This window comes from Sarcophilus harrisii, chromosome 2, assembly GCF_902635505.1.
Source record: "Sarcophilus harrisii chromosome 2, mSarHar1.11, whole genome shotgun sequence".
NCBI lineage: Eukaryota > Metazoa > Chordata > Mammalia > Dasyuromorphia > Dasyuridae > Sarcophilus > Sarcophilus harrisii.
In genome coordinates, this window is record NC_045427.1 from 384,368,825 (window position 1) to 384,396,666 (window position 27,842).

General features: G+C 39.0%; 1 protein-coding gene across 2 annotated transcripts in view; it reads right to left on the reverse strand.

The window, feature by feature from the left end:
- Positions 1-27,842, reverse strand: part of FAT2 (FAT atypical cadherin 2) — a 109,239-nt gene that overhangs the window by 69,517 nt on the left and 11,880 nt on the right. For both annotated transcript variants that reach the window (XM_031953557.1, XM_031953556.1), the window contains exons 2-4: positions 10,183-13,442; positions 9,563-9,877; positions 1,500-1,558 (exon numbers count right to left, since the gene is read on the reverse strand). In XM_031953557.1, the coding sequence (XP_031809417.1) occupies positions 1,500-1,558; positions 9,563-9,877; positions 10,183-13,429 (3,621 nt within the window). In that variant the 5' untranslated portion in view covers positions 13,430-13,442. The remainder of the gene's footprint in view (positions 1-1,499; positions 1,559-9,562; positions 9,878-10,182; positions 13,443-27,842) is intronic.

The window sequence follows — 27,842 nt, forward strand, 5'->3', positions numbered from 1 at the left end:
GTGTGGTACATACTAGGTGCTTATTAATATCAAATACTTTTTGAATTGGACCTCCTGACTCTACTCTGAATACCTTACACTTTGTTGATGTCTTTTCTACAATGTAGCACCCACCCAAGAACTAAGCATACAACCCTCCCAATGTGTTCTGACTAGGGGAGAGGAATATATATTATATTATATTATATTATATATATATTATTATTATATTATATTATATATATATGATACTATATGTCATTTATTTTGAATACTATGTTTTAATTCAAGCAGGCTAAAAAAACCCATTAACTTTTTTGGCAGCCATATCATACAACTGACTCAGTGTCCTTATAGCCAACTTACTATTTCTTGTATACTAATGATGCCTAAAAATAACCTGTTTTCTATAAATGAAGAAATGTATCAGTTCTAACATTACCACCCTCATTTTTCCAACATGGGAGTCAATGTCCTCTTCTATGAAATATCCAGCTAGGACAAGATGACTTTCAAAGTCATCTCCAAAGTGATATCCTATACTTCAACAGTAAGGAAGAATTTTCTAAAAGGGCAGACCAAAGGTGGAGTAGCTTATCTTTTTATTTTTTGTCATCTCTTCAGTCATCAGCTTCTAATCTTTTTCCATTTTTACAGTTTAATTTTATTAAAGTGCTTTGGTTTTATATTACAAATATTTACATATTACTTCCCACTTTGTGAGAGATTTCTTGTAACAAAGTAAAACAGTAGAAACAGTGCTCTAATCTAAAAATGCATGCAACATGTCATCCCCACCTCTCTATTTTATTTAATTATCAAAGAGCTATCTTCTCTCCTTCCTATCCTCTACCCCATTGAAAAAAAAATAAAAGCAAATTTCTTGTAACAAGTATATATAGTTAATGTTAATTGCTCGTGGATAGGGCAAGCCAGTATAATAAAAATGACATGTTACTTATGTTAATTTGCTTATCTGATGTCTTTTGAACTGGTTAGCTCCCCATCACTGTACATATTTAAGCAGATAGATTATTTATTTTACTTTGGTAGCAGGTTTGCTCATATAAGAGTTGAAATAGATGACCTTTGAGGTCCCTTCCAACTGCATGATTTTATGATTCTAGGAGATAGATATTTTGAAAAAAAAATTCAACTTGTTAAAGGGATCATAGAATATTTAAGGTCAAAGAAAAAGGTCATCATGGATAGAGAGGGAAAAGAAAATCAGTAGAGATTGAATGCAGATGGGGACATGCTTCCCTATCAGATTTTCCTCTGTCTAGGATGGGGTTCACTCCCAAGAGCCCCACTTTTGTGAGCTTCCTTATCCTCCAGGGCAGTCAGTCCTTTCCCACTCCCCTCTAGGGGCTGCTGAGGATCTAGCCTCATTGTGATGATTCAGGACCTGTATGACCCCACTCTGGGTTCCAACAAGTCCTAGCTTGGCCCCTTTTTTCACATCCCCTGGAGAATCCTACAAATCAATCCTACATAATTACTCTCCTGCTATTACCCACCTCAAGGATATGTTCAGCCTTGTTCTCACGATCCAGCTGCCGAGCTGTGGAGAGGAGACCTGGGGAAAAGATGGGAAAAGAGAATAATCTTGTGAGTACTGGGGCTCCCCAGGGATCTTTATAGAGGTACTGCTGAGGGACCAGACCAAGCTCTAATGTGCAAATCTACTGGTATGCCAGTGTTGGCAGGGGTGGAGAAAAAAAAAGAAGGAAAAGGGGGAAAGAGGAAACTCACCAAGGAGTCCTGATAATGCCCAGGAGCATACATTAAAAAATCTCTACTTTCCTTCCCTAAACAATACACTAAAAGGAAGGCAAATTGTAGAGATTGTGGATTCTGAACCAGATAGTGAGAGGCGAAAATACCTCATGAACTATAGGGTGCAGAAGAAAGAGATACTATACCTCTTTGGCCATACCCCTCTGGTGAGGGGACTTTCATCAGCAGAGAAAGAATGAAGAGACCTGAAATTATGGATATGGGTGTGAACCTATATATATTTCATGTATATATTTCAGTATGTGTGTGTATCTATATGCACAGATGCATATGCTTTGAAAGCTCCCCAAAATTTGTTCTGATAAATATAAATATTTGTATTGTGTTTTGTTTTTCCTGACTTTGCAATGGGTGGGAGCGGGAGAGGGAAGAAGGAAAGAATTCTGAACCAAAAATAATTTTTAAAAACTATATGTTTAAAAAAAGATACCAAATTTCCTTAGTTCGAGACATCTCTCCCACTGATACAGATTGCAATCTCTTCATACTATCTCATTCTACCTCACTATTTTTGTTGTTTTCCTGAATATGCTCCACAGAGGCTCCTTCTAAGAAGATGGAAGTATTTCTTCATCTTGGTGTTTTAATGACCCAGGATTACTAGTTCAGCACTTGGTTGTCAATGTGCTGTCTCTCACAACATGAACTGTTCATCTCTGCATTCTTGCTCCATTTCCAGTCAGAGATGGCATTGGTGTCTCCTAGGGTATTATTTCTTCCTCCCATTTCCTAAGAACTCTAGTTTCTCCTGGAGTGACTCAGTGGTACCAGTTCTTCTCAAAGCCCATCCAAAGGGCCTGCCTTCATAGTCATGGCTCCCTCTCTTTGCATTCCACTGCTCTTTGCAATCCAACTAGAGATTCTAAGGCTCTCAGAAGGCCTTTCTTGATTCCCAAAGTCAACTTGGTTCTCTGATTAAGGGACCTGTTACATCTAACCATAATGGCATTCTTCTTCTTCCATTGTCCTCACTCTAAGTTTCCTTTCCTAATACTCAAGAATTCTTAATTTCCATTCACTCAAAGCCAGAGGAGTGAATTCTCTAGGTTTTAGTCACATGAAGAAAGAGAATGCATAAGTTCAGAATGAACACACTAGGAGGTCATTAGAAATACATATATTAAAAATTCTCCTTAATTTCAGATCATGCAACCCCAAACTTTCTAATGATCTTCTGTTAAAGTTTTCCTAGGCTTAGCCAAGAAATCTTGATTTCCTCTAGGCCAGGATTAAGCCACGGTGACAGATATATTTTCTCTTTTAAAATAAAATTAAGATTTATTCACCTAGGCTCTCAGAACCTCAAGTCATTAGTCCAATGACTAATTCTTTCAAAGAAGGCTGATGCTTAGCCACTCAAGAAGGGTGTGTAGATCCACCCCAGATTTCTAAGCAAACCCTTATCTAACTAGAAATCTGACTGCAGCTGCCATACCAAGGGACAAAGGAGGAAATGCAAATGATAAAATCATTTTCAAAGCTATTTCCCATGACCTCAAAATCAAAATAGTGCAATCTAACCCAGTTAACTTCCCAAAGTTCACAAAAGAAAGATAGTCCCATTCTTACAACCTCTCAGTTTGTTCTATGGCCTAAAGGATGTGGTCATAGAAAATCACTTGTGAAGGCCTACAAGTACTTGGAGGTCATTCTACTCTTAAACATTTTATATTGATGAGAAACAGGCCTGTGAATAGGGAGCTGTTTCTATGCCTTCCTTCTTTTACAAATTTATTGATATATTTTGCTTTGATATAGCAGAAAATCCCCAACAAGCATTCAAACAAATCTCTGCCCCTCCCCAATCTATTCCCCAAATGATAAAGAAGAGATATGTCCTTTGACTTCAATAATATGCTACTATATTAACCATGCTATTCAATTAGAATATTGTTGCCTTTTAATACTGACTATATTTAAGTTGTTTGGTCTTTGTAATCTTGGTGGAATATTGTTTTGTAATTTATTAAAAGCACCAGTTATGATTTTTCCATTAGTTGAGAATCTTCCTTCTTTGAGAGTTTTCAAATATCTAAGTATCTTTAAAGTTTATTGTCTCCAACACAGATTTCTTCTGTAAGCAGGTCCAGACATTTCCTCCTAACTTAATCTCCTTAAATGTGTCCTAGTACGTTTGCATAATACTCCTTTATCAGTGCATAAATGTACTGTGTACTAGTACGTGTCTATGTACTCATACATTGTGTATATAGGAGGATGCATAAGCATATCACATGAATCTATCTTTTTACATACATACATGGGTATTTCTGTGGATGTATGTCTTTACAAGATGTGACTATAAAGTAGTAAGTTCAATGTTAGTTTCACATATATGTACATGTGTATATTGTACATGAACAAAGCAACTAGGTGACATAATGGATTGAGTACTGAACAGAGAGTCAGGAAAGCCTGAGTTCAAATCCAGCCTTAGAAACTAGTTGTGTGACCCTAGGCAAATAATTTAATTGCTGTCTAACTCAGTTTCCTTATTTGTAAATTTTTTAAAAATAGCATATACCTTTCATAAAATTGTTGTGAGAATTGTAAAATAATATATATAAAGTGTTTTATCTTAATACCTAAAAATCCTATTTAATTTTAGTAAATATGCATGTATATAGGGAGATAGTATATATGTGTATATATATAACTTCAGATCATAGATTTAAAACTAGAAGGGACCCAAGAGACCATCTTGTCAAACCTTTTTATTTTATAAATAAGGAAACTGAGGCTGAGAGGGGTGATGTCCCAAAGTCCCATAGCTAGACATCTATCTGAGAGGAGATTTCAACTTGAGGTGTTCGTAACTCCATTATCTTCCACTCTATTCACTGTCATTTAGCTTCTAATGATCTTAACATCATAGAGTTTGGATGAGTTCTATGTATAGATTTCGTGTACACATGGACAAATAGAGTTCATTAAGTATGTCTAATCTTTTTTGTATTGAGGGAAAAAAGATGGGGTGGGATGCCCTCTGTTACCTCCAGCTTGAAAGTGCTGACTCTGAATAAATGAGCTTATTTCCTTATTTCTCCAACAGAACAGTGGCACAGACTGTCCCGCTTCTTCACCCCTGTCTCCAAGCGTGCTTTGTGTGCCTGGGTGTATATAACTGTGAGTGTGAATGTTAGTGCATGCATGTACTCGCTCAGGCAGCATCAGGCACCCAGGGTAAAGGCCCCAGGGAGGTTGGCTCAGCGCTTCCAATCTTGGCCTGTTTTCAATACAACCAGCCCAGGCAATTTGCAACCCCATTCAAATGCCCTCAGAGCAGCAAGGTAAACCTATAAAAGTGTTGAACTTGGGAAATGTTATCTTGGTCAGTGAAGAAAAGGGGAAATTTTAAGATATTTCTGGGCAATAGAGGCTGTCTATCCTCAGAGAGGCCTTTGACATAACTAAAAAATGTCTGTTTTGTATAGGGCTTGGAACTAGTTATTCCTGATTTCTGTTCCAATTCTGAGAGTCTATATTTGAAAAATTCTGGGACATAAGCAGTTCCTTTCATCCCAACCAGAGTTGATATTATTTCCCAACACAGATATAATAGAAATCATGGGAGGAAAACCATCCACTCATACCCAATTTTTTTTTATGTTTTACAACTGACCTTAACTTCCCTGCTGAACAAAAGTGGTCCATGCACCTAAGAATGGTGAGGATAATCAATGACCCTATGGCTAAGGAGGGAGAAGAGAGCAGGAAGCTAAGAAGAGCAGGAGGCTGCCCTTGCTCCTCTGATGCCAATTGTTCAACTACACAATTTTTTTTTGCAGAGTCCAGAGTACTGAGAGTGGGCAGGGAAGTATCAAGGATGAAAGGATTACAAGCTAAAAACAGAGGAGAATTCTCCTGGATGGACAATGATGATAACAGGGGTATATGTACTCAGCGAAAGAAAGGAGACTCAGTGAAAAATAATAATAGCTCTAATCTATGTAGCAATATTAAGCAATATTAAGTTCAATAAAAGAGAAGAAGCTCAGTGCCAGATCTTGGAGGCTAAGTGTTGAGGCTGAACTTTATATTTTAATATGAGAATCCTCTCATTCTTTCTGTCCTTAAGGCTGATAGAGCCCACCAGTTTTCCAGTTTTGAGGAGCTTGTTCTCTCCATATTTGGGTCCTAAATAAAGGAAGCAGTGGGAGAGGAAAAGTCCTGGTTCCCTGCCAGCCCATGGCCTTGGGGTCACTGTTAGAGGAGGAGGAAGGAGTAAGGAAAAGGGGAAAAAAAATTATCAAGTTGAAACAGATCAGACCCATTGTTCTCACTATCCTAACCAGCCCAGCCCATCTCTGAGCACAGGGAGAAGAGACAAGAGGAAGCCAGGGAAGCTGATAGAGGCATCATGGAAACTCCACAATTATAGCCCAGCTTCACAGGGTGGTCACCTATGTCTCTGTCCTCCTTTCTTCTCTCCTTCATTTCCCACCTTTCTCTTTCCCTTTTTCCTACTCTCTATCCCTTCATCTCCTCTGCCTAAATGTTCTAGCTCACTGTCTTATATTTTGGTTATTTTCTATACAGTGTATCTTCCCTTCTAGACCAAAGTTTCTTTTAACATGGGATCCGTGAATTTATATATATATATATATATATATATATATATATATATATATATACACTACATTATAATTAGTATGCTTTGTAATACGTATTTTATTTTACACAAAACATTATAGGAAGGGTCTGAATAGGTTTCATCATACTGACAAAAACATCCATAATGTAAAAAAAAAAAAAGTAAAGATCTCCTGTCCTAGATCATGAGCTTCTCAAGGGAAGAAACCATATCCAACTGATCTTCACATTCCCCTTACAACTGAGGACAGAGCTTATACATGGTATGTATTTGACATAAGCTTGATGGATAGTCAATAAAGGATTTTGAATCATTACTATGATAGGAAAGATGGATGGGAACACTTTCCTTTATGTTATCCCTAGGGGTAGGCAACGAATCTTACAATTCTATTCTTTGGTGGTATGTTGGGTTTTTTTGTACCTGGCTGATTCTATTGCATTTTTAAACACATACCTCTTCTCACTTTAGTTGGGTAGAAAGAGGAAGACCAGGAACACCTTTATCCTGCAGGGAGCTGTGCCAAATATCCCTGTCAAGGAACTGTTGACAATAAATAGAACCTGGCCCTGGAGGGAGCTAAGCAGAATGATGAACTGTCTCCATTTCCACAGGTAAGAGAAATCTTCCCCCCAAGAGCAAGAAGAGGTATAGTCCAAGATTGGCAAGATACCTGGCAGACCCCAAAGGGCTTGACTCAAAATAAGTTGATTATTTTTTCTTTCCAAAACTCACCTATCAAATTTTCTCATTTCTATTCATGGTGGCACTATTTACCAGGTCTCCCATGTTCAAAACCTGTTTTTTGTTATCCTTTCTTCTTTTAAAGATCTAATATACAGGTAGTCACTAATCATAGTATTTCTATTTTTAAAGTTACCTTCAACACTGATCTCCCCTGTATTGATCCAGCGATCATTCTGGCATGGGACCTTTTTGACATCTGCCTTAACTATTGCAATAACTCATTTATAGATCTTGTTTTCTCAAGGTTTTCTCCCACCAACCTCTTTTCAATTCATCTTTTAAACGACTGCTAGAGTAATCTGTCTCACACATACTCACATGACTATTCTGCTTACAAATTGCCAGTGGCTTCCTTTTGCCAGTTGAGTAAAATTAAAATATTTTTTGCCAGGATAAAAAGATTGGTTACTCACTTTCTATCAGTCTTTTCATATTACTCAGATTCCTCTAGAGCAGGGGTAAGGAACAATATTATTTGTATAATCAGCCTCTGGAGATGTTGAGTTGAAAGTTAGGCATAACAGCCTTCCACTGCTTGAATTTTTAAATTGATAATTTTGCATGGTCCTTAATATAAATTTAGTTACAGATATTCAAATGGTGCTTGGAAGAAAAAAGATTTCCCATCTTTGCTCTAGAGGAAGACATAAAGAAGGAAATTAATTTGATCCCTGAAATAGCTGAGTGACTAGAAAAAAATGAAGGGAGTACTTCTAAGTTGTGCTTCCCTTTAAGAGGTAGCATGACATAAGAGAAAAATCTTGACTCTGTCACTTACTATCTGTGTACTCATGGGTAGGGAAAATAATCTCAATGTGCTTTGGTTTCCTCATCTTTGAAATGAGAAGATTGAATAGAGTGACCTCTTCCCTGCCTTCTGTAAATTTATGCTCTTATGGTATAATCTTCTGATTTGCCCCTTATTGACCAAGTAAAATTGGACAGGTCACATTTCAATAAGCCTCAGTTTCTTCATCTGTAAATGAAGGATAAAATTTTTGACCCTTCCTGTATAGAACTTTTTGGGGAAAGGGGACTTTGTAAAGTGCTGAAGAATTACTTATGAGTGATGATGGTGATCATGATAATGAAGAAAACCATACACATTGCTATCCTTGCTATGATGACCAACCTCACAAAGTTCTGAGTTGTCTCTAACACCAAGGATAGGTTACACTAAGCCATCTGTACTCTTTCATCTAATTCTGTACTAACAATATCACTTTCTATGCAGAACATATCATATGAAAAACCATGCTGAATGAAGCAAAAGCTGGAATTAAGTTTGCCAGGAAAAATATTAATAGCCCCACATATGCAGATGATACCATTATGATGGCAGAAACTTAAGAATTAAGAAGCCTCTTGTTGAGGATAAAAGGGATCATGTAAAAGCTGGCATGAAGCTTAACATCAAAAAAATAAGATCTTGGCAACTGGTCACATCAGTCCCTGACAAATAAAGGGAAAAAAATAGAAGCAATGTCAGATTTTATATTTTTGGGCTCAAAGAACATAGCAAATGGTGATTGCTGCCATGAAATTAAAAGATGCTTGCTTCTTGGAAGGAAAGTGATGGCAAATCTGGGCAGCATACTAACAAGCAGAGATAACATGGTATTTCCAGTAGTAATTTATGGCTGTGAGAATTTAACACAATCAATGTTTTTGAATTTTGGTGCTGGAGAAGACTTTTGAGCCCCTTAGACAGTAAAGAGATCAAATTAGTCAATACTTAAAGAAACTAATTTAGGCTCTTCAATGGAATGTCAAAGACTGAAATGGAAACTTAAATACTTTGGTCATGTAATGAGAAGACAGTACTCACTGTAAAGAACTTTGATGCTGAGAAAGATGGAAGGCAAAATGAAAAGGGGATAGCAGAAAATGAAATGGAGAGAATGTGATGAAAACAACAAACATGAATTTGAACAGGCTTCAAGAGATAGTGGAGGATAGAAGGGCCTGGTATAATATGGTTCATGAGGTCACAAAGAACTGGACAAATCTGAATAATAAAAACATACTAAGAACATATGTGAGCACTACCAATGGCCAGGCCTGAGAGGTAGTCTTTGGCTGCGTTTAGAGCTCAGTCTGAATCAAGGATTAGGATTTATTCTGAGATAAGAGATAGGGCTCAATCTTCAATTCAGTATAAGGACACTTTATGACTTAGTCTGGGTCTAAGGCCTAAGCTCAGGCTAGGAAAAAGGTCATGGTCAGTCTGAAGCAAGGGTCAGTCTGAAGGGTCGGTCTGATTCACTGGGTTTGGTCCCTTACTTCCATTTAAATTTAGGCAAGTTATTTAATTTTTCTTAATTCCCAAGGAGAACAAGGCAACGTATCATCTCACCCGCTCCAGGGAGGACGCCCATCCTGAGGATCCCAAAGATTTTAGCTAGGCTGGCAGATGTAAGGCTAAATTCCTAGAATTCTTACCTGTCAAAGAGTTAATGACAAAGAATCCTAAATTATTTCCACTGATGATATGGAATGTCAGCTTCCCTTTGGAGACAGTGTCTGGATCCCAGGCATCCAGTTGAAGGACAGAAGTATTCATAGGAGCATCTTCTTTGACTGAAGGGTAGTAGACAGGCCTTGACATCTGGGGTGGATTGTCATTAGTATCCATGACTTCAATATAAACTTCAGTTACAGAGGAGAGGGGCACAGACCCCTGATCCACAGCCAATACCGTCAGCCAGTAGTGTGGAATGAACTCTCGGTCCAGAGGCATTATGGTCTGGATCATTCCTAGGAAATAAGTGAAAGCCTTCAACTAGAGACCTAGACTTGCATTAGCTGTCATGGAATCACAAAGCTAGGAAGGAACCTTAGACTTAAAAAATGTCAGGATTAAAAGGCACCTTTGAATTGGAACAAAGAATCTGGGAGAGTCTTTATGTGACAATGTCAGAGCTGAAAGGGAACTTAAAATATAGAACATAAAATATTAGAGTGTGGGAGGGACTTTTGATCACACAACAATCGTGGGGAAGTAACCTGACAATGCCAGAACTTCCAATTCAGAGTTTTTTCTACTATATTGTGATGCCTACCTGTGTCCCGATCAATGCTGAAAGTGGCAAGGTCAGTACCATCACGCAAGAAGTACTGGATGACTCCATCCTGACCAAGGTCAACATCCTGGGCAGTTACTGACAGCACTAGTGTCCCCGGGAGGCTGTTCTCCTCCACCTGGCCCTGGTATACAAAGGAGGCGAAGTGAGGAGGATGCAAGTTTTCATTCACATCCAGAACTGTTACTTGTACATGGCAAGATGCCCCACGGGCTATGGGTTTTCCACCATCACTAGCCCACAGACTCAAATTATACCAGGTTCTCTTTTCAAAGTCCAGCTCCCGTTCCAGGCTCAATGCTCCTGTTAGTGGATCCAGCCCAAAAGTTCCCTGAGCATCATCCATCAATGTATACTTCACTTCTCCCCCAGGGCCCAGGTCTGGGTCAAAGGCCTCCAGAAAGGTTAGGACAGTCCCCAGGGGCAAATCCTCAGGGATCTTCACTTGACTCAGTTCTGGGATACATTGGGGAGTATTGTCATTGACATCACTTAGCGTCACCACTAAGTTTGTGACAGAAAAGAGCTGAGGACCCACGTTTGCCTGGTCTCGTGCCTCTATCTTGAGCACATATTGAGGCTGTGACTCCCTATCCAAAGGTCCTGTGACCACCACCTCACCAGTGAGAGCATGAAGGGAAAACTGATCTGTGGGGTTCAACAGGGTGTAGCAGACTCTCCCATTGTCATCCTTGTCAGCATCTTCTGCTTTTAGCTGTGCAATTGTGGTCCCCATTTCAGTATCCTCTCGGATTTCTACCTGATATCCACCAGCGGGGAATTTTGGAGTGTTATCATTCTCATCCCCAACATTCACTGCCAGCTGTTTCCAGGATGATTTCTGTGGAGTGCCAAGGTCATAAACAGTCACATTGAGGATATAGAAACTGGTGGCCTCGTGATCCAAGGGAGCAGCCACCTTGAGCAGTCCTGTCTCCAATTCAACATCAAAACGACTCTCTTCGTTGCCCCCTGCAAGGACATAAACCAGTTTTCCATTGAAGCCAGCGTCAAGGTCAAAAGCAGCCAGATGTGCAACAGTAGTATTGATGGGAACTCCCTCCAAGATGTCAATGGACTGAGGGAAGTGGTCCTCAAACTGAGGAGTGTAGTGGTTGATGTGATATGTGCTTAAGGAAGTAAACTCCTCAGAACTAGGTTCCTGGATCTGAGACCCAACAGAGTGGATGATGGTCTCCGTGAGATGCTTCAGCACACCTGTTTCTTCACATTGCACATGGACTGAAGAGCCGGAGGCCACGACAGTAACATTCAAAGATGTAGGTAAGGCGTAGTTATCCCCATCTGAGGCAGTGATTTCCAAAGAATAATGCTGACCGGGAGGAAGGTTTTTAAAGGAACGTTTGATAGAAACCACTCCAGAAAAATGGTTCAGGTCAAAATACTCCAACTCATTGCCAGATACAATCTCATACCTCAAATTCATAAGTTCATCCATGTCTATTGCTGAGAGGGTCACAACTGTCTCCCCCACCCGTAAGTCCCAAGGGACAGTACCATTACAGTTGGCATTCTCAAACATTGGTTGGTTGTCATTTAGATTGTTGAGCATGAGTGAAATGGATACTTCACTCTCCCGGCGGAATGGAGATCCCCAGTCTGTTGCCCAGACCCGGAAAGTATAAAGTCTCTGCATGAGCTCATAGTCCATCAGCTTGGAAGTGGAGATGACCCCCAAATAAGGATCTATGGTGAAAGGGACAATTCTTGGGCTAGTGATAGAATAAGTGACAAAGCCATTCTCCCCATGGTCTTGATCTGTGGCAGTAACAGTTAGGACACTGGTCCCAGGGGGAAGATTTTCATCAAATGTACCATGGTAAGAAGATTGAGAAAAGACAGGAGCATGATTGTTACAGTCAATGATGTCAATGACCACAATAGTGGAAGTCTGGCCCAAAGTAGTTCCAACATGAAGCTGGTATCTGGCTCGATCATGGTAATCCATCAACCTTGTAGTGGTTATCAACCCAGTTCGAGAATTAATCTTAAACCCTGAGCTCTCTGAGGTAGACTTCAGAATGTATTGCAAACTTGGGAAGGTTGGAGTGACTTTAACTACCACAACATAAGTTCCTGGAGGAGAAATTTCACTGAGCTGGACTCTGTAAGTGGCCTTCTCAAACCTGGCTGAGGCTATTTTGGAAGGAGGTAAGTGGATGCCTCTGATTTGGGAATACAAAGGTGGTTTCCCTCCACCTTTGGCCTGAAGACTAAGATTGAATCCATGGCGATATTCCAACCAATCAATATCTTTGATGGCTACTAATGTAAACTTGTTGCTCCCACCATATGATTTGATTACTTTGAAATGTTTCCCTGGATCTCCATCTACAATGTTCACCACCTCAACTCCAGCCTCTGAGCCATTCGCATCCACCGTGAGTGTAGCATAAGCATTGTCCCCAGTCTCATCCTGTGTTGTCACCACGACTGAAGAAATAGCTGGGGGCTTCTTGGGAGAGGGATCCACCTGGATGACCAGAGAGGCCAGGTTGCCAAAGCCATTGCCCTCAGAGATTTTCCGCATGCGGTCCACAGCCAGTACCTGAAGCTCATGTCTCCCCTTCCAGGTAGCATTGAGTTTTCGAGTCACAGTCACTACACCACTGGTGGGATGGACTGTGAACAGCTCTGACCGGGCATTGAAGGCATAATAGAAGTCAGCATTCTGGCCAAGGTCAGCATCAGTGGCGCTTACCATGCAGATGGCACTTTTGAGAGGAGTGTCTTCAGGGATGGCAACTTTATAAGATGGGGGAGAGAACAATGGCTTTAAGTCATTTTGATCTAAGATGTGGACCAGCACTTGAGTTGAAGCTTCATACCCCAAAGTCTGTTCTGTGGCTTGGATAACAAGTGTGTAGCTGTCACATACCTCCCGGTTCAGAATTGCTGTGTTGCCACTTTTGGTCCTTATCCTCAGAAAGCAGAAACTGCCCACTACATGCTCCTCTGTTTTAAATACATTAGCCAGATCTCCTGAGACAATGCGGTATCTCACCACCATCTGGGGTTCTGCCAAGTAGATACCCATCTTGCCAAGAGTCTCCACATAGGTCTTGGGAGCTGAATTCTCATAGATGGTGCCATTGTATATGGGCTGGGTGAAATGAATGGATGATAGACTGGGACTTTCCTGGAGCCTCTCACAGGACAAGCAGTGAAGTAGGAGAAGTACAAAAGCCAACACTATGATGGCCATTGTGAGATATCACCTGAGTGGAAACAGAAATAGATATAAGTCAATGGGAAAGAGCCCCAATGGGAAAAAGAATTAGCATGAAATTAAGGGCAATCAAGAGAAAGAAAAATGTTATAGACAATATCTGTCACTACAAATTCCTTGTGAACAATTTGGCTCTGCTGTCTACCGAATAAAATATAAAATCTACGGTTTACCATTCAAAACCCTCCACAATCTACTTTTCATCCACCTGTTCAAATTTATCTCCCAAGTACTCTTCATGAACTTATTCTCTGCTCAAGTGCACTACCAGGTGTTTCTTAGTCTTGTCCTGCAATATCCTGCTTCTTTGACTTTGTAGAGAAGAATAACCATGAGAAACAACTGTATTCAACAACAACAACATCTCAGTTTTTAATGAGTTGAGATGTTACATTCAAGCAAACATTTATTTGCTAACTAGGGGCTTCTTAAAGTTTTTCCACTGGATCCCTTTTTGCCCAAGAAATTTACATACCTAAGAAATGGTATATAAAACAAGCATACAAATCAAACATTTACTGACAACAATTCACAATTTTCTTATCCCTATATTCGGTTATAAGACCTCATCTGGGGTCTAGACTATGGTTTAAGAAGCTGGATGCTACATTATCAGAGGCTAGTAAGGATGCATGAAAGGGAAAAAACACAGGAAAGAAACAGGATTGAAGAGACCTGAATTTGAGTAAGGATTCTGTCACTTAATCATTATATGATTTTGGGCAAGTGTCCCTGCTTCTCTGAGTGTGTTTCCCCATCTTTGTAAAATGAAGGAGTTGAATTAAAGTCTTCCGAACTCCTTTCAACCTGAGGCTACAATCCTGTGCATATACTCTCATATGCTTCTGTGTGGATATACTTAAAGCATGAAGATGCTTAAATTGCCTGCCTTCATCTTCAACTGCTGAAATTAATCTTTTCCTCCAAGGTTCAACTCAAAGTGCCACTTCCTCCAGGAAACTTTCCCTGATCACCCCAATTAAAAGTGTTCTCCTCTTCCTCAGATCATCTAAACACCCTTTATCTGAATCCTTCTTTTTTCCCTCCCGTCACTTTCTACTTGGTATTATATTTATTTGTGAAGATAACATTTCTCCTGTATAATCTAATAAGCAACTGTGGCAAAGAATTGGAAAATGAGGAGATGTCCATCAACTGAGAAACCTCTGATTAAGTTATGGTATATGAAAGTAATGGAATATTGGTGTTCTATTAAAAAAAACAAAAACTAGGAATAGGCTGATTTTAGAAAAGCCTGCAAAGATTTACATGAACTGTTGAGTAAAATAAACAGAACCAGGATTAGCTAGGTGGCACCAGCTTTGAAATCAGGAGGACCTGAGTTCAAATCTTGTTTTAGACACTTAACCCTTCCTAACTGTGTGATCCTGGGCAAATCATTTAACCTCAATTGCCTCAGGGAAAAAAACAGAATCAGAGAAACATTGTACACAGCAACAACAAGATTTTATGATGATCAACTATGATAGATTCTTCTCAATTTAATGTTCCAAGACAATCCCAATCAACTGGAAAAATGCCATCTGTATCCAAAGAGAGGCCAGGTTGAGATGTGGATCAATGCATACTATTTTCACCTTTTTTTTTTTCCTTCGCTTTTTTCTCATTTTTAATTTCTTTTCCCCTTTTGTTCTGATTTTTTTTCTTGACCTGATTCATATGGAAACATGTAAAAAATGAATGTACATGTATAACCTAAAAAATTAAATTTAATTTTAAAAGGAAAAAAAATACAGGAAGCAACTAGGTAGTAGTTGAGCTTTAAAAACAAAATAAAACAAACCCTTTGGATCTCCTGCTGTCTAGAAGAGGCTTGGCATATGGTGAGCATTTAATTAATATCTGTGGAACTAAATTCCTGAACAATGCCACTTAAATCTATTCCCCAAATAAAATCAAAGTCTTAAGGGAAACCTGGCACACATGAACAAGGCATAATTCTGGGGCTGGGAAATTTGGAAGCTATCCTGCTCCTGTCCCCAGGCAACACTACATCTAATCCTGGGTTGAAAAGCATTCAGGGACAGAGACTCTATCTTACTTATATGTCCCCCACATCTAAATCTCTGAGATTCTTTCCTTCATTATAATTGTAAGGAGCATCCGACCAGGAATTCTAGTCCTGGATCTGTTGATTCCTCTCTGAAATCTGTGATAAATCACAGTCTGAGTACCTAAGGCCTCATCTGTAAAAAGGAAATAAAAATATCTGCCCCACCAACCTTGCAGAGTTGCTGTGAGAATCAAATGTGATAACAAAATTATTTTGACAAAGTATCCCAGTATAAGGTGCCATTGTTATTATCTGGCCAAGGTCACACAACCAGTAAGTGACAGAACCAAGATTAGGATCTAGGTCTCCAGTCCTTGGCAATGAGTGTGAGAATAGGGCTAAATATGCCTGGGGCAGCTTCTCCCGGGGCATTTTCAATGGGAATCCCAGAGTGGGTGCTGCTTCTGAGTACGGTCTGACATTTATCCAGGTTGGCACAGAGTGGCCTTCCAGGTGTTAAATGCATTCCTGGGTAAAACAGGAAGGACTTGTTTCTCCAGGTGCCTCTTGTCTTCAGAGATCAGGAAGAGTTAAACTTTCAGGGCAGAGACACTAGGGAGCCTCAGTTCCAGGAGGCTGCTGACAGTGACCATCTCCCCAAGAACATACATAGAGAATAGGGGTGGGCGTCAGGATAGAGAGAGGCCTTCAAAGAAGCTCTAGAGCCTGTGGCATAGCTGTATGTCTTATATGAATCTTCCCCTGCCCCTCAACTACGTACCACCACTGCCACCCCATATTAACTCCTCTGAAAACCCACAAAGGGACAAAGTCTATATCATTACACCTCCTGCATGGCCCAAACTCAACTCACAGCAGCAGTGGCTAATCTCTAGGTACCAGGGCAGGAGAAGCCTCCCAATTGGAGTTACCACTACATCTCATGGAATGATGGCAGGAGATGCTTTTCCATTCATCAGGTTTGGGGGAATGAGGTCCTCAGCCTTTGGGCACCATCCCTCTGCTCCTCAAAGTCTTAGGCACACGGTCCCCAGCTCAGGATGGAACTTGAGCCACGTTCAGCTGCTTCTAGAGTTCTTTACCTCCTTGGTATGCAGGAAATCTTCCCACTCACCCAGGTCAGCAGCCGTATGGGGCAGGCTCCAACAGGCTCAGCCTTCCAGTTGCTGCTGCAGCAAACCGCTTTTCTGAGCAGTTCTTACCAGGATGGGGATGTAGAAAGGCGGGGACAATGTGAAGGGCTCAGTAGAAGATGGGAGGGGGCAAGACCCAGTGCTTGGGACTGCAGAGCTTAGTGTACATATAAGCCTGCATCTGTGAATATTTATGTACTCCCCTTTAATAACTATGTCTAGGGCCATTGTTAGTAGGCAAAGGGGTATACCTCTGACTCTATAACACATGGGCCCACTAGTCCTCCATGATTAGAAGGTATCAGAGCAGGAAGCCTAAGGGAGCTCTAGGCTTATCTGACCCTTGGGCAAGGGATGGAGCCAGACTAGTGCCCTATGGCCAGAAATGAAGTTGGCAAATGGCCACCACAGCCACTAACAACACAGGGAGGCAAAGCCTGCCTGGCATAGCAACACGAAAAAGCTTGTCAAGGTTGTGCCTAAGGCTCAGTTTGCTTTTTAGACCCCAAAAGAAAGATGAGCGTAGATTAACACGTTTACCTTTATGTAGGTTTGTAAGTATTTGTGTATGCACATGTGTGGAGGTGTTTTATATGACCATATGCATATATGTCAATGTACATCTATATAAAAACGTGTAGCTGTAGGCTTTAAAAATATTCACATGTAAGTATGTGGAAGTATATTCAAAGAATTCTAGATTTGGAGATTGAAAAACACTAATCTAACCCCCCTATTTTATAGATGGACTTTAGTGACCAGAGTGACCTTAAGTGACAGAGTCAGTACTCAAGTCCCAATGTCCCAATTTCTGATGCTTTCTACTGCAGCTTCTCTTTGTCTTCAAAAGATCCTTTTTGGCCTCTATTTGTTTAGCAAATAAATGTTTGATTGAATATAGCATCTCAATCAATTAAAAAAAATTTAGTTGAATGTGTTTGTTTCTCATGGTAATTCTCAGGCAGTAAACATAGACAGATATATACATAAACTGTCCTACAATATTCTCCACTGCACATCCTTCAGTCCCTGTCAGAACACTAGGCCTGTTAAGTCTGTTAGAAGGGATATAGGATGATAGAAGTGAGCTAGCACTAGAAGGGACCTTAAAAATATCTGATCCAGTCTCTTACTCTACAGAGAAAGAAATGGAGGCCCAAATTAATTGAATAACTTTTTAAGGTCACAAGCAGTAAAAGGTGGAGCCAGGATTTGAAACCAGTCAGAAGACTCCAAATACAATGTTCTGATCAAATGTTTTAGAAAATGAATATTGGTCTGAACAAAGACATTTTTATCCATCACTCACATAAATGCCAAGGAACAGCTAGGTCATTCTCAGATTCATCAGTAATAACAGCCTTTCCTCTCTACTCAGAGATTCCTAATTCTCAGGCATTAATTACTAACCCACACAATACCTCTGGGAAACATCTGACCTTCTTTGCCCATTTCACAGATAAGGAAACTATGATTCTGATGGCTTGCCCAAGGCCACCCATACAGTCACTAAGATCAGACACTTAGGGGTTCCTGAAACCTGGGTTCCTCCAAGTTTCCCAGGCTATAGTATCAACGAGATAAGATATTTGAGGCTCGGTGACACTGTCATGAAAGTAGCTGAAGTACAAAAAAATGCAATACTGGCCTTGCTCCCCAACTGGATAGGCCAGGAAAAGGTATACTTCCCCTCCTTCAGTCAGGGTGAAGGAGCCTTCGACAACCTTAGATTTCCATTTCTGTGGCCTCTTCTCTCATTCGTGCTAACCCAAAGGTCCAGATGTTTCCTACACTCTCTCCCACCCAGCCACTAATGAATCTTGCTTTAGGAAAAAAGTTGATAAATTCATTCACACTGAAATATCACTGACAGATAATGGCTTAATAAGTGACCTCTTCCTGACATTCAAAACTCTATAATGTGTCTCCAATCTCCTGTTCCTATCATCTCCTTTTCCCTTAAAAAAGATCCAAATATGGTATATTAGAAATACTACTGGACTTGGAGTGCAAAGACTTGAATGTAAACTCCAAATCTGTTGTTATTTGTATCACCAGGAGTAAATCAGTTTTTCTCTCTGAGCTTCAGTTTCTTTATCTGTAAAGTCAAAGGACATTGCTCCAGGGGAAAAAAAATCATGTTTACACTACTCAAAGCCTCACAAGATTATTGAAAAGAATGTTGTTAACTTGAAAGTTATGGAAATATGAATTAACAACATAGAAACTTTATGCTCTAATAAAATTGGGTTGCTCATCATCCCATTCTTCCTCTTCCATCTCTTAGCCATTGCTCACGTAATCCACAAAGTCATATAATGTGGGCTGTATGGAGCATATTCCAACTATTTTCTGCTGAACACATGTGTGACTTGGCCCTTGAGTTCTTTGGGGTTCAACTGCCTGAGGACAAACTTCTTGGCTGCTTCTGGCCATCTGGTGGTCTAGCACTAAACAGACTTGTCATTTTGGCATAGTGCTGAAAATCTGAGAGGTCACCTCATCTTCCCTTGTCCCATGCATGACGCTGGTGACCTTATGAGTTCCAGATGTCCAGAGATTGTGGGTCCAATGAGTTGAGCTCACTAGTAACAAGGTAAGTTTCTGCATCAGAAAAAACAATTGCCAACAAGAGGAAGAGGCCAATCCTTTGGTCTACCTTAGCCAAAGACATGGACTTTGAAGGAGAAAGAACACAGAATGGCGATGTGAAATGTAAACTGCCTAGTCAGCAGTACTTCAAACTGCTTTATGTTTAAATGAGATTAAATAGCCTTTAAGTAGATTATAAAAGTAGTTATGTCAAGTTACTAAATCCAATTTTAAGTCATTCTGTCAACGTGTGATGTCTTTTGTATCTTTTAGCATGTCTTGGTATGTAGGAAATAAATATCTGTCCCATATCTGATTCAAATTGTACATTAAGTATCATTTTATTCTATCTTACATATACCACCCCCAATGTAGACATGAGCTGAAACCTAAGCTTTAAATCCCTAAGACAATGGAGTAGGGGTTTAATATGTCAGGCTCCAAAATTGAACCTGGTTATGTGGGTCCACTACAGAGGCCTTCTAAATATGGAGAAGAGAATCGATACATTGCCTCAGACACTCAGGATCAATAGCTATTTTTTATAGTTAGACTGAGGATATACATTGTTCCTCCACTGGATGAAATCCCTTCCTTCATGTCGTACTTGGATTTCCTTTATTTTTTTTTTATTTTTTTTTTAAAGTCTTTTATTTTCAAAACATATGTATGGATGATTTTCAACACTCATGCTTGCAAAACCCTGTTCCAATTTTTTCTCCCTCCCTTCCCTCCACCCCCTTCCCTAGACAAAAGCAATCCAATGTATGTTAAACATCTGCAATTTTTCTATACACGTTTCCACAATTATCATTCTACACAAGAAAAATCAGATCAAAAAGGGAAAAAATGAGAAAGAAAACAAAATACAAGCAAACAACAACAAAAAAGTGAGAATACCATGTTGTGATCTACACTCAGTCTCCACAAACCTCTCTCTAGGTACAGGTGGTTCTCTCCATCACAAGACCATTGAAACTGAAGGCCACATTTTCCTAAGACAGAATGTTGGAGAAAGGGAGTACAATGATTCTGGGGAAACACCTAAGGAGGGAAATCAACTATGATTCTTAAGAATGGAATTACTTCTTCAACAAAGAAATGAACCAAATCAGTTCCAATAGAGCAGTAATGAACTAAACCAGCTACACCCAGGGACAGAACTCTAGGAGATGACTATGAACCACTACATAGAATTACCAATCCCTCTATTTTTGTCCACCTGCATTTTTTATTTCCTTCACAGGCTAATTGTACACTATTTCAAAGTCTGACTCTTTTTATACAGCAAAATAACTGTTTGGACATGTATACATATATTGTATTTAACTTATACTTTAACATATTTAACATGTATTGGTCAACCTGACATCTGGGGGAAGGGATGGAGGGAAGAAGGGAAAAAGTTGGAACAAAAGGATTTGCAACTGTCAATGCTGAAAAATTACCCATGCATATATCTTGTAAATAAAAAGCTATAATAATAATTTTAAAAATAAAAAATAAATTAAAAAAAAAGAATGGAACTATTGACAGCTCTTGAGTTCTTTGCTTATATTAGACAGGTCTTCTATTCTGACCAAAAGATTGGAAGATATTCTTAATATTAGACTATATCTAACAAAGTCTTAAGAGAAGTAAGGCTCTTCTTTGATGTTCTTAGCATCCTTTCTGTAGCTCTTTCCCCTTTATATGAAATTTAGAAGTTGCCCCAAAGAAGTCCTTCCCCTCTTTGGTGGAAGTTGCCTCCACTCAGTTGCCTCAATAGTAAAAATGTTATAGTCTGCTATGCCCTCTCTTTTATCCAACAAACACTATTTTCCAAAAAAAAAAAAAAAAAAAAAGATCCTAAAGTCAATCACATTGAGGTGTGGATAACTAGGAATAGTTTCTAACAGAAGTAGGAGAAATGAGTATGCATTTTAACTAGAATGAAAGACTGAATCACAATAATACCTTACATTTATAGAATATTTTAGAGCTTTCTCACAGGATAAGGGAATTGTTGTGACTGTCCTTCACTCTTTTAGAGGACCAATGATCTCATAAGGGTGACCTTCTGACTTTCAAGTAAATTGGATTTAAGTAAGAGAGAACAACACAAAGTCATCAGCTTCTCTCTCCTCCTAGAGTCGCACAACTCCCATGAGGTGAGGAGTACAAATATTAAAATGAGGAGATTGCGTAAACTCAGAGAAGTCCAAGGTTACCTAATTTGTAAATATCTGAGATAAGACAAATTAAAATATTCCTGGCTTCAAGTACAATACTACTATGATCACATGTGAAAAGGGATTTGACTTATTCTGCCAGACAAGAGAATCAGAAATGACTGTGGGAAGTTTCAAGAATGCATATGTCATTCAGTATAATAATAATAATAACTAAAATTTATATAGTGTTTACTATGTGCCATTTTAAATAAGAAACTGAACTTCAAAAAAGTTAAGGATTTGCCCGAGATTTTGCAGCTGATAAGTGTCTGAGCCCAAACTGAAACCAAATTTTTTTGACTTTTTCTGACTTAGAACTATATAATACCATCATCATCTAATTAATACATTTGTTTTGGGGTTTGTTTGTTTCCAGCAAATAAACAGTAAGACAAAGTTCACAAAGTGCAGTATAGCATCAAATGTAATAATAGCTTTTTATTTTTTCAAAATACATGCAAAGAGTTTTCAACATTCACCCCTGCAAAACCATGTTTCAAATTTTCCTCTTTTCCTCCCCACCTCTTCCTTCCAATATAGGTTAAACGTGTTCAATTCTTCTAAACATATTTCCATATTCGTTATGTTGCATAAGAAATATCAGATCAAAAGGATAAAAAAAAGCAAGCAAACGACAACAACAAAAAATGAAAATACTATGTTGTGATCCACATTCAGTCCCCATAGACCTCTCTCTGAATGCAGATGGTTCTCTCCATCACAAGTTTATTGGAATTATAGCATCAAATGTAGAGAGAATTCTCAAACCCATAAGTTAGATTGAATGATTATGTGATCACAAGTAGTATTGGACCTAAAGTCAGGATTTTACTCTTGTCTCAGATATTTACAAACTAAGTAACCTTGGACTTCTCTAAGCTTCACTCAATTTCCTCATTTGCAAAATTGGGATAGTAACAGGGGCAATGTATTGTGAAACTCAAACACCATTCCATATGTAAAGCATTATATAATCATAAGCATATTAGAGGAACAAGGAAGAAATTACATTCAGATTTATGGATAGAGGTAGAATTCATGTTCAGACAAGAATTAGAGAGACTCATAGAAAATAAAATAGATGAAAATGATTCTGAATAAATTAAATAAACAAGTTTTTGCATAAACAAAATGAATATAAATGATATTAGAAAGAAAATCATTCCAAAGCAACTCTGAGGTACCACTTCACACCTCTCAGATTGGCTAAGATGACAGGAAAAGATAATGCTAAATGTTAGAGCGATGTGAGAAAACTGGGACACATGCATTGTTGGTGGAGTTGTGAAATGATCCAACTATTCTGGAGAGCAATTTGGAACTATGCCCAAAGGACTACAAAAATCTGCATAACCTTTGATTTACCAGTGTCAGTATTAGGTCTATATCCCAAAGAGATCACAAAAGAAGAAAAAGGAACCATGTATAAAAATATTTGTAGCAGTTCTTTTTGTAATGGCAAGGAACTGAAAACTGAATAGATGCCCACCAGTGGGAGGATGGCTGAATAAGTTATGGTATATGGATGCAATGGAATAGTATTGTTCTAAAAGAAATGATGAGCAGGTTGATTTCAGAACTGATGCTGAGTGAAGAAGCAAGCAGAACCAAGAGAACAATGTTTATACTAACAAGATTATGTGATGAACAACTGTGATGGTCTTGGCTTCTCTTAATAATATAGTGATTCAAAGCAATTCCAATAGAACTAATAATGAAAAATACTTGTATTCTCTTGAGAAGTTTTAGTCCTCTCATCATTCTGAACATCACACTCTTTTACTGCGGCTTGTCAATGAAAATATGATATCCAAAACTAAACACTGTACTGAGATTGAATCAAGGGCAGAGGTCAGTGGGGCTATCAATTTGTCTCACACCAGATATGAAATTTTTACTAATGCAGCCTAAGATCCTTACCACCCTTTTTGGCTGCCATTTCTCACTACTGACTCATTTTAAGATTGCAGCCAATAAAACTCCCATGTCTCTTTTATGTGAACTTCTTTGTAAGTATGCCTCTTCTATCTTGTACAATTAATTTTAGGGACCCAAGTACTTAGAATTTATCCTTAATTAAATTTCATGTTCTTATAATTGGCTCATTGTTACAAATCCTTTGAGGCCTTTGAGGATCCTAATCCCATCATTCAAGGCTTTAGCTAACTCACTGAGCTTCTTGTCACTGGAGATCTGAGAAGTACCTATCTATGCCTTCATCTAAGGCATTGATGAAAATGTTGACCAACACTGAGCCAAGTACAGAGAGTCCTGTGGTTGTTATTCTCTCTCCCAGGTTGACATCCATCCATTAATTAATAATGTTCCAATTTGACTTTTTAGTTAGTTCTATACTCACTAAATATGTGTCTAGCTTACATTTCTCCATTTTGTATTCAAGAATATTGTGATTCAGTTCTACCCACATATTCTTTTATCTTTTGAACTCTAGGAAGCTCTTCTCCCATCTCAGACTCATAATCCTGCCCTAGTTGATTGTTTTAGGTTTTCAGAGGCAGAAGAGGAAAGCTAGAAAACTTCTTTTCTCAAGTTGCCAAAGATAAGGTCTGTTTTTATTAGGGTTACCTATGGCAAGGGTCTGAAAGCAGAGGGGGTATAGCAAAAAGAGAAGTCCTCTCTAGTCTTTCAGATGAAGGTGGAATATGTTTTGAGCCAGAGGCTCTCAGGGAAATGGAGGATTCACTCTGGCAGTGACAGTGATATCCCAGGTGTGCTAGATGATCCTGAGCATGAAACAATCAGATTGCTAAGAGCCATCCAGATATCATGAGGGAAGGCTCATACTAGAGATAAACACATGTGCTGTCCTTTCTTCTTTATAATACTTCCCTACAAACACACACACACACACACACACACACACACACACACACACACAAATAACTTTTACCCTGATGAAATAATATTAAAATGACAGTCTTTTTTTTCTTAGTTTTCTTGAATCACCATATTGCTGAAAATAACAAATCATTCACAGCTGATCATCTGTTTTTATTACTGTGATTTTGTACATAGTACATGTAACTTTGCATCAGATCATGACAGTCTTTCCAGGTTTTCTGAGAGCATCCTTTTCATCATTTCTTATAGCTCATTAATATTCCATTACAATCACATACCACAATTTATTCGGCCAGAATGACAGTCTTGAAGAGCAAAATTAGTCACAAAAGGGAAATTTGAGTTGAGCATAGAGGAGGGAAACTGTATAGCAAAACTCAAGAAAAATGGGGATTAATGATCACTAACCAAACCACATTCTCAATGAGAATTATATTATGCTCTTTCAGATCATAGGATATTAAAGAGTTGGAAAGGATCTTAGAACGCAGCAGAAAGGTACCTTCCAACACAGTGTCAGAGTAGGAATTGTCCTTAGAACACACAACATAAAATGTTCCTCTTCCTAGACTCTCCCCAGGCTTACTCCGCTTCCCGAGCCCCAAACACCTAGAAGTCCAGGCAACATTTCCTTTTCTGCTCTTGCTTCCACACAATTATCAAAGGCAAAACTCATGCTGTGACTTGAGACGATATTAAAATTATGAGAATAATTTCTATTCATCTCACTCTTTCCTTTCAAATGGGTTCAGAAAGGTAACAGACATGATCTCATTCACACCTCAAGGAAGGGGTGAAAAACACTCAGAGAATGGAATGGCACCTAAGTCAATGGGATAGAACTCTGCCCCCCTAATCAGTTCAAATATTGGCCTGGTAATAATGGGAAATGTCACTGAAAAGAAAAAAAAAAATTCCTTCTTCTTGAGCCAGCAATAAGCTCACATTACTAGTTCTTACCTTTAATTCTTCACCTTTTTTCACCTCCTCAGGCTCAGTTTTCTTTTCAATAAAACTGGTAGAATAGTATTTAGTGTAGTAAATAGAGCACCAGCCCTGAAGTCAGGAGGAGCTGGGTTCAAATTTGACCTCAGACACTTAATACTTCCTGACTGTGTGACCCTAGGCAAGTCACTTAACCCCAATTGCCTCAGGAAAAAAAAAAGAATAATATTTACATGAAAGGCAGTATATCTGATAAAAAGCAAGCACCAGAACTGGGAAGGCCTGGGTTCAGTCTTACTTTTGACATATAAGAACAGAATGGCCATAAACATCATTTAACTTCTCAATACCTCAGGTTACTCTATAAGTTTTGTACAAGTCGTTGATATCACCTTTGCAATAACTTTTGAATATTGCCTCTGACACTGCCACTACTCTGCTATAGACCCTCATCTAACTCCTGACTATTGCAGTAGCTGCTGGTGGGTCTGCCTGCCTCAAGTCTCTCCCCACTTCAATAAATCCTCTATTGAGGCATTAAAAATATTTTCTTTTTATTTTTTAATAATACTTTACTTATCTAAATTTATGCAAAGAGTTTTCAATATTCACTTTTGCAAAATCTTATTACAATTTTTTCTCTCTCTCCCTCCTCCTTCCCTAAAACAGCAAGCAATCTGATATAAGTTACTCATGTGCAATTCTTTTAAACATATTTCCGTGTTCATCATGCTGCCCAAGGAAAATCAGATCAAAAGGAAAAAAGGGAAAAATGCTAAACAAACAATAACAAAGGTGAAAATGGTATGCTTTGATCCACATTCAGTATCCATAGTTCTCTCTGGATGTGAACAAAGCTTTCATCACAAGTCTATTGGAATTACCTTGAATAAAGTAAATTTTCTTAAAATTCTAATCATCTCTCTCCCTCCCTGCTTCCTTCCTTCTCCCTCTCCCTCTCCCCCTCCCCTTCCCCTTCTCCCTCTCCCTCCCCCTCTCCCTCTCTCTCTCCCTCTCCCTCTCCCTCTCCCTCTCTCTCTCTCTCTCTCTCTCTCTCTCTCTCTCTCTCTCTCTCACACACACACACACACACACACACTATAAATTCCAGTGGTTTCCTATTGTCTCTAAGAACAAATACAAAATTCTCTGTTTTGTATTCAAAGCCCTTCATAACTATGCCGCCTGCTGCCTTTACAATCTTCTTCTATCTTATTCCCTGACACATACTTTTTGATCAAGTGACATTGATCTCCTGGCTGTTGCATGAACTAGACATTCTGTCTCTGAACTCCAGCTCTCCTCCATATCTTTAATACTCTCCCTTTTCATCAATGACTACAGACCTCCCTAATTTCTTTTAAATCCCAACTAAAATTCCCACCTCCTACAGGGAGCTTTTCCCGCCTTAATTCTGGTGACTTCCCTCTGTTAATTATTTATTACTTATCCTCTATTATCTTGCTTTTTAAATATTTGTTTACATGGTGTCTTCTCCATTAGATTGTAAGATCCTTGAGGGATCTTACAGTGCTTAACACAATGCCTGGAACAGAATATGTTTAATAAACGTTGGTGGTCAGAAAAGTGATATTAGGACATTCTTTTAAAAGTATTCTTTTAAGGTATCTCAAGAATTTTAGAATAAATTGTATCACATAGGAAACACTGGCACAGGACCACCCAAGCATGGCATGCCCTTACTGGAGAAGGTGTTGGGCTCTATGAGCAAAGCAGATTTTAATTAGCTCACAAGAAACTTAAGATGTGCAAAATTAGAATAGCCACCCTCAGTGTTCATAGGGACTATTTGTGTCCGATCTGTGGCAGAGCATTTGTGCTCCTATGGGTCTGATTAGCCACAGTCAGACACACTGTAACTCAACTTTAACATAGTGATGTCATTCTGGTTCTTTTCAAGAATTAAAGACAACAACTAACCATTTCACAGATGAGAAAACTGAGGACCTGAGAGATTGCTTGATCCTCCTAAGGTCAAATTTTACCTGGGTCCTCTGACTCCAAAGTTTACATTATACTAGGTCACTCACCTTATTATTGGCAAAGCATGGACTAGAATCCAAGTGTCTTGACTTCCAATATAAAGCTCTAACCACTATCCCAGGCTATCTCCACAGCAACTTCAGTGGAAATTACAACAAATTTTTAGACAAGGAATCCTGACTCTTCCCTTTCTTATCTGTGTGAACTTAGATAACTCACTCAACTTTCTAGGTTTTCCTCCTGATAACTCTAAAATGAAGTAGTTGGACTATTAGCTTCCAAGTTTCCTTTGAGCTCTATCTATTATCCATGAACTTCCCTGGCCACCAGCACCACTTTAATAAGTGGATCAAGGAAGTCTATTCTCTGAGTCAAATATGAACTAATCAGCTCCAGCAGGGATTGAGAGGGGTAAGCTGCCTCTCAGCTGGTTCTATAGGCTGCTACCATCTCATGCATCATCCCAAGCCAAAATCATAGCTGAGCATCATAACAATAGCACACTAGCAGGCTGATGTTATGAGGGTGGGAGGAGGGGGTGGAGTTCCACCTGACCCAAAAGAGTCTAGAAGACAACTAAACGCGGCCGAAAGGTAGGAAGGTAA